General features: G+C 48.4%; 1 protein-coding gene across 1 annotated transcript in view; it reads left to right on the top strand.

Moving 5' to 3' along the window:
• Positions 1 to 2029: 2029 nt before the first annotated feature.
• The window catches only part of LOC104515222 (protein Wnt-5b-like), a gene marked incomplete at both ends in the record, with an annotated part of 9053 nt that continues 2764 nt past the window's right edge, over positions 2030 to 8318 (top strand). Inside the window, 1 exon segment of the mRNA XM_010159125.1 lies at positions 2030 to 2322. Within this exon segment, the coding sequence (XP_010157427.1) occupies positions 2030 to 2322 (293 nt within the window).

Raw genomic sequence — 8318 nt, forward strand, 5'->3', positions numbered from 1 at the left:
CTGCGTTCGGAACTCGGAGGTGGCCACAACACAGACAGTAGACATGCGAATCCCAGCCTGCGCAGGGATCCCTGTCGAGCTGTCTGGTTGCTAAGCCCCCGGAGTCGTGTAAGGGCCTTTCCTTGGATGTATTTTAATCCCTGTAGACACAGGTAGTGCTCTATTTGACAGGAGGATTGGTGTGTCCCCATACAGGCACGGACTGGGGGGCAAAACCACACGTTGGACCATTCCCTTAAAATACCCCTAACACGCAAAACAAACTTCTCTGTTGCCCAGAGAAGCTGTGGATGCCCCAACCCTGGAAGTGTTCAAGGCCAGGCTGGATGAGGCTTGGAGCAACCTGGTCTAGTGGAAGGTGTCCCTGCCCATGGCAGGGGGGTTGGAACTAGATGGTCTGTAAGGTTCCTTCCAACCCAAACCATTCCATGATTCTATGAAACTAGATGAGTAAAAGCTTAATTCTGGGTGCTGCAAAATGACCAAAACTCCCTTATGGACCGGTCTTGGCTGAATTACCTTTAATAGGGGTCACTCCTCTTTTACCTCTTGGACTACCTCAGGGAGGTTTGGGGGGCTTGGACCTCTCCTTTTGACCTTCCAGTAAGCCCCCCCCATTCTATACTGTGTGTGTCCTAGCATTTTACTCCAGAGCAGAGGCCCTTAGTGTACAACTCTCATTTGGGGATCAGTTGTTCTGCAAGGTGGATGCCATTCACAGCCTTGCCTTTGTCCCTGGGTCATTACCACTAAGCTGGTGATAAGCTGCTATTAATTACAGATTGTCAGCACATGCAAATTGGAACAAGAGCATACCAAAAGCTTCAGCTCAGTCCTGCTGAGTGAGCCGGTGCTGAGAGCCTCGTGGGTTGGTGACAAACTGATGGTGGAGTCATTCGGATTTGCTGGAGAGCATTAGAGGGTCACCCCTCTCCGGGGTTTGGTGTGAGCAGCTCTTCACAACCAGGTTGCTTATTCCAATGAAGCTTTGTCAGCTGTTCTCTTTATCACCTGGAAGTTTGGTGATGCACACAATGATGCTGAAGGTGTCAGTTTAGCCATTACTTACACCGTGTGGTGAGAGTGCAGGTGTGGATTGCCTCCTTCTCCTCCTCCTCCCCCCCGCAGACCCGCAGCACTCCTGGTGCAGCAGGCTGGCCTCATGCAGCGTTCTGGCTGTGTTGGTGCCCCGGTCAAATTGGGGCTGACCCGCTGCCAGGAATACATAGCTGGAGACCCGATCCAGCTGCTTGGCTAAGACTCTGAGCTGTGTAGAGCATACACGCCGAGCAGGGCAGTCTCTAGTAAACCTGCTAATGGAAAGTCTTTTCATTTATTATTGTCTACATGGGAAAGTTTGACTTGTGCCAGCACTGCGGTTCTGTAGGCCTTGGGAGAGCCTCTGCCTCAATGCTTTGGTGTAAAAATGGGTTTCCTTCAGTGTGCATCAGAACAGTTCTCAGCTGACCTTCTGTAAACCAAAATAAGGTCGATGAACCGAGGTGCTCATAAGGAGTGCTTGTCCCTGTTAAATTCAGCCTGCTCCGGAGTGATACCTGGCTCAGCCACAATGCTGCTCTTGCACGGACCCAAGCTCGTCAGTTGTTCCCAGTGATTACTGGCAGATTCAGCAGCTGAGAGAACAGCTGGATTTTCAGGGAGTGAATAACCCTCTTGCTGCCCAAGAGATTCCTCCCGGTTAAAACAGGAGGATGCTGAGGGGAAGGAGGCTGAGCACTCCCTGCCTATGGCATTGCTGTTTCTTTTGGGCAAGGCCGGGAGTTTCCTGGCTCAATTGACTGGAGCTGTTACTGTCAAATGAAACCAGAACCGAGATGCAAGCACAGTTGCCCCTCTACCAGAACAGGGTGATGCCCTTGCGCTTGCCCATCCCATTCCTTTGTTCCGGTTAATTCTGTGCACCTCCTCAGATCACACCGTGTCCTACTGTTGGGAACCCGTGCGGTGTGTCGCGTTTGTTCGATGAGCTCTGTCTCCTGTTAATTGGCTTCTCGCATCTCTCTCGCAGGGAGCCGAGAGACTGCTTTCACCTACGCCGTCAGCGCCGCTGGAGTGGTGAACGCCATCAGCCGGGCTTGCCGCGAAGGAGAGCTCTCCAGCTGCGGCTGCAGCCGGACCGCCCGGCCCAAGGACTTGCCCCGAGACTGGCTGTGGGGTGGCTGCGGCGATAACGTGGAGTATGGATATCGTTTTGCCAAGGAGTTTGTGGATGCCAAGGAGAGGGAGAAGAACTACGTGAGAGGTTCAGAGGAGCAGGCTCGCATGCTGATGAACTTGCAGAACAATGAGGCTGGTCGCAGGGTAAGACGAATGCCGACCCCTTCCTCTTTCTCAGATCGCTAGATACTGAATTACTTGGAGGTTTGATGAGGGATAGCCCCAGTAACTCCCTTGAAACGGTGTATGGTCACATTTGCTGCATTTTTGTGACTATTGCAGACAGTAGTGACAACATTATAATCCAGTTTTCATGGCAGGCTTCCATTGCCAGGTAAAGCCAGTGAGTTTTTGGGTCTGTTGAGATACTGTATGGCAGACATGCGAGCCCTTTCCAAATAAACGAGGTGCTGGCACAGACTTTCAAGGTTTACATTGCAGACACTGGCTTCCCAGAGCTGCCAAAGTGGCAGGCTGGTGGTGAAGAGGAAAACCTCTTGGCACGTGGAGTTCTCTTCTACTGCCTTCATTCAGAATTTTGGGAATATAAGCCCAGAAGCAAACATTGAATCAGGCTACCTGGCTATGCCTGAAATATATGTTTTGCACAAGAAAGAAATAGTTTGCATCTAGGTGACAGACATTTTCTGAGCAGATACGCAGTTTTGATCAGCAGGCCCCTAGGGATGGCGAATCCATCGCTTCCCTTTGTAGTATGCTACCATCATTAATCACCCTGTTTCAACACTGCCTCATTATCACTTGAATTTATCTGGCGTCAGCTTCCAATCAGTTCTTTTTCTGCCTTTTCAGCTAGATCCAAAAGGCCCTTAGTAATCATAATTTCCTCTGCACAGACGTATTTATCTCCTGTAATTTATTCACCACTCTTTCTTGACAAACTGGGTTGAGCACTGAAGGCTCTCTCAGATGTTCTCATCAGCCATCAAATCGTTTTCACATCACTTTAGTTTTCCCATGTCCTTTTAGAAACTGGAATCCAAAATGACATGCTGGGTTCTGGTATTGGCCACCGATGCTGTAAACATAGGTGAAGTTGCCCTCTTCATAGGTGTTCAGTGTATGCACATTTGCTTTTTACACAATTTCTCTGGAAGATGTAGCATCATTCATATTTGGTACAAGTGTGTAATCCTGCCTCTTCCCAAAGGTAGAACAAGAATGCTTCCTTGAACATTTGTGCCTTTTCCACAGGGTGTTTAAAATTTGTATCATTCTTCCCTAGTAGTGAGCTTTTCTAAGGTTAATTATGCATATTAAAAAAATCCTCTTAAGTGTACTTAGCCTTGCTCTTTTGCACATTCTTAACTAATATCCTTCATTTCCTTATCAACTCTCTGCCCTTTCTTACTTCTAATTGTTACTGAATTATCTTTCCCTTTCCCATGTACGTCTGCCTCTTCTGCATGTAATTTCGGCTTCGTTTTGCCACCAAAGATGATTTGCTCTGTTTTTTTGATTGTGAAGTCAGTGTGCCACGTTGAAGCTTTGCAAACACTGCATGCTGCTTTTGCAAAATCAGATTGGGGCAAATTTGCAAGGGGTGGAAAGCTGTGGCCTTGAAAGCTGTGGAACTTAGTTTGGGGTTGGGGCTAAGGGGTTTTTATGGCTTGGAAGGGCAGAGGGTCTGCATTTGCTTAGAAATGGGAGGGCATTCCTCCACGGAGCAGGAGCCTGAAAGTGATGGTTTTTCTCTGCATTACTTGCTTTGAACATCTTACACATCTGGAGCCATGAACTTGGATTACTGCAGATGAATACCCTGTCTAAAATAAGGAGTGAATATGTTACGAGACTTTTTAACAGCCAGTCCTATTGCCTTGGGACAGAATAGGGCCAGAAGTTTGAGGCGCCAGTTGAACTGTAGTAACATCTGTATTAGAAGATCAAGTGAGAAGGTACTTGCTCCGCAGCGTGTGTAAAACACTAACCTGTCTTGTTAAACTTGTTAGATGGGCAGGAATCTCGCTGAGCCGCGATTTCAGACGATGATACGGTTTTAGTTGGCTTTGTCCTGCTTTAAGGACGCAGCTTAAAAATGTTACGTCCTGCCTTTGCTACCGTGCAGAAAGCTGTTGAAGTTGTGCTGGGAATGCTTCAGTGCCCGTGCTTCTTTGGACTCCGTAGGCAAGCTCTCATAGGCGATTTCTGTCTCTCCAGTTAACACAGGACTTGGACAAAAGGTTTCCAAACGGCCCAGCAAAAGACAGTTATTTCAAGCCTGGGTTTTGTGGGCTGTGTAGAACAGATGGTCACAGAAAATAACCTTAGATTAAATGAACGCAGTCATTTTAGATTAAATTAAATGGAAGTATAAACCAGTGTGTAATTAAGCTTGTGGATTTCAAAGAACAAACTCTGATAAACTAAGGGAGCTGGTTAATAAACTCAGCCGAGGAACTCGATGTGAAGGAGGTCTGGAACTTTTTCAAGTCAAAGATGCTAAAGCCATTACAATTCTGCATGCCAAGCAAGAGGAAAAAGCTCGTAGGAAGAATATCCAGACCTCACTGAATGAATAACTACCACAGAGAAGCTGTTAGGAATAGACCGAGAGACTACTAAGAATGGGAAAAAAAAACCTGATAGCAAATAAATAACGCAAAAATCTGTCTTGAGGGTCAAGAAGTGTAAAGATGAAGTGAGAGCAGTAAAAAAATCACGCCGAGTCAGACCTTGCAAAGGGTAGCAAAACAGCAAACGCTTTTTACGCTTTGTAAATTGGAGGAGACTGGAAGAAAGGAGCTGCGAGTGAGTGGGGATGGGGCTGAGCCTAAAGCTAGGGCAGTTTCTGCCCCCAGAGCAAACAAGCCGGGGCTTCGAGTCAGAATGGGGGCATTGCTCGTGGGGAGGGGTACCCTATGTCTGCGGCACGGTGGAGATGTCTTCTGTCCTCAGCACTTCTGCCTGGGGGAGCACGTGCTGGCAGGGAAGATTTTTAAATCCCCCTGGGACTGTGCTTTGGGGGGAAAGCCAAGCAGGGTGGGGAGCAGGCAAGGTCTGTCCCAGCAGGCAGTGGCCGATGGTGCTGGCACCCTGGAGCGAAGAAGGCGGGAGGAGGCAGCTGGTGTGTGTGGACAGGCAGGGCAAGAGGAGCTCAGCAGCACTGAGGTTTAGGGTGGGATGGGGGGGCTGCTGGTGGAGGGGAGTTTGGGATTGGGTCAAATGATTCAGGTGGGAGTCAAGTGGCAGCAAAGGGTCGGGAGAACAGAGGGCTCTGGAGTGAATGACACTGGGGCTTTGGGGTGGATTGAGTGGATGAGGATTTGGGGGTAGTGAGAAATGGAGGTGCTGGGAAAGGAGATGAATATGAAAGGATCTGGAGAGGAGACCTGGGATGGCTCTGAGATGGCTTTGCTACGGGTTCCAGAGTTGCCCGGTCAGGATAGTATTTGGCCAGTGCAGGGCAGTCTTTCCTCTTGGCTCTTAGAAATACATGAGCGTGGGAGCAAAGGAGAAAATTTCCATTTCCAGCCTATCAGTGCTAAGGGGGAAGCAAAACTCAGGTAGCGTAAAGCTCTGGAGTCACAGGGAGCATGCCCACTTTATTCCCAGGCACTCTGAAAGAGCTGACAGGGCAGGCAGTGTGACCAGGCAGGAGGACCTGGGGGAAAGGGTATCTCCGAGGAAGAGACAAAATTGGAAATAATTTGAGAAGAATTTCTCAAAGATTGATCACATGATCATTCAGAACATCATTGGCTTCCTAAAAAGCGAAATAGATCTGATAAGTTTCATTTATCTGAACCTCGGTGAGACATTTTAATGTATTTCCCACATGGGAAACACTTGGATAAATTGGTACAGATAAGGGAAAATGCAGCAGCTATGAGATGGACAAGAAACTGGTTCAAGGAAAGATGTCAGTAAGTTGTGTGAAAGGACGTATCTCAGTCTTGATAGAGCTTAATTAGCAGAGTTCTTCAAGGACTTGCCTCAAGCCCAACAATCAGTATTTTTGTTTCTCAGCCTCCAACACAAGAATTAGGAATGGGCTGATGACATTTGCTGCAGCTGCAAAGGTATTAGGAATGCAGAGGAGAATCTGAATTTTGTACAGCAGCTAATGACACCCAGTAAAACCACATTAAGACCATCATTTGAGGTCTTGTGTGAAAAACATTTCTAGTCATTAGGAACAGAGTAGAAAAAAAATTGGGCCCAGCAGTCAGCTGCAGATGTAATGTGGCTCAGAAGGTGGTAAATATCCCATAATGTACTAAGGAAAGTCTTTTCATAAAACATGAGGGAATACTGATGCCATTGTATTAAGCTCTCGTGAGGCCCCAAAATACTGTATGTTCTCATATTCCCAAGCAAAATGACCTCAGACTAGAAAAGGCTTGTTATGGTTGACCCAGGGGATAGGAATCTTTCCTTAAGAAAGCGGGCTAGAACAGCTTGCCATGTTTAGCCTAGCAAAGTGAAAGCTGAGAGAGGATATGACTGATGTCTGTGTTAGCGGGAAAAATAATAGGGGAGGAAAAGTTCTTTTTAAGCAAAAGGCCAATTTGGCACAATAGCAAATGGGCATAAAGTGAATGCATTTAGGCTGGAAGTTAGAAAAAGATACTTTATCATTGGAATACTGACCAGAATAATGGTGGCTGAAAACCTAATTGCTTTTAAAAGGGCACTCTATACATTTAAGGAAAATATTATTTGAAGCGGTGCCTACAATAGCAAGAGATCGTACTGAGGAGGTCCCGTCTAGTCCTGCGTCCCTACCTGTGAAGTTTTCACCTCTGAGATTCTGGGTTTGGAAGTAGGAAGGTGCACGTGTTACCCCGTGCTCCCGAAAGCTGGTGCTGAAAGAAAAGAGCCACAGCTGCGAGCATGACTGAGGGGCCACCGCGTGCCATCCCATGTGCAGCCTTGCCCCGCTTTCCCAGCCGGCGTTTCGGCTGGCGTCTTCTGAGTGCTGGGCAGGCTTTTGGCGTGTCCCCTCGCTCAGTTTCCTGCGGGTGAGAACGTTCTCCTTGAACCCTGAGGAACTCTGGTGGCAGGAGAGAAGATGGTCTCCCTGCTCTCCGTGGTTCTCAGGAGGGGCTGAGAGGGATGTGAGGGGACCAGAGGTCTTTTATCTTTCGGGCAGTCGTGACCCCATCACCCCTTCACTCCACATCGGAGCCCTTGTGGTGGTGGCTCCGGGCTTTATTGCCCTTGTTTGTTTGTCTTCGGCTGTTATCTCAATATGTCCTTTCCTTCCATCTGTCTTTTCCTTCCAATTGGTCTCCATTACCCTCTCTTATTTCCCCCCAGTCCTTATCTGTCGCCCTGTCTGGTGGACTGTGGCGGTCAGTCCTTCTGCCGCTGTTTACCCAGTCGGCATATGGCAGGCCTCAGTCATCAGGCACTCCAGCCAGTGCCAGAGGAGCCTGGAAGGGGGTCTGGCTAATTGAGCACATCGGAATTCCCCATTAATTCTCTTCCCTTTCCCATTTTTGCAAGAAAAGAATTGGAAGAGGACTCGGGCTTATGGGAAGGGGGCTTTAAGCTTTCCCATTAGAGGCGTTTTCAGCCTGTTGAAGTGGCGTGGCCATCGATCAGCCCCTGCCCTCGGAGCTCCATGTGAGGTCCATTATTCTTTACCTTGACCTGCGCCCGGTCAGAGAGGAATTCTCTGATTTCCTCTGCTTTTTCCCCATCCGGGCAGCAAAGGCGGAGAGTGGGAGAGCCAGGTAGCAGCCGATGCTACGGTTACCTCCACGGGACGTTGGTAGCAGGAGCTGCGGGGGCCTGAGCGGCACCGTGCTTACCTGTGGTAACTGGTAGCATTCGCATTCCCCAGCACAGCTACTGCCCACATGGGCCAGATGTTTTGAGCATCAGTTGCTTCAAGCCAAGTCGGAGTGAACTCAGTCCCACGACATTAACTGAGAGGGATCGAGTTGCAGTGTTTTTCTAAAGGAACAAAGCCCGGGATTAGGAAGAATCATAATACTTTATAAAAACACATGCAAGGGCAAGGGAGGCACGAGTGGCCTGGGATTTGACAGAACCGTAACCAGAAAGTGCTAACACAAGCTTATAACGAGCAGGCTGGCAATGCAGCGAGGATATAGTAAGTGTCTGGGGCTCGGGAAATTCAGCTGTAGCTCTGTCTGGTTGTAGTACAG

This window comes from Eurypyga helias, unplaced genomic scaffold (assembly GCF_000690775.1).
Source record: "Eurypyga helias isolate BGI_N326 unplaced genomic scaffold, ASM69077v1 scaffold42469, whole genome shotgun sequence".
Lineage (NCBI taxonomy): Eukaryota > Metazoa > Chordata > Aves > Eurypygiformes > Eurypygidae > Eurypyga > Eurypyga helias.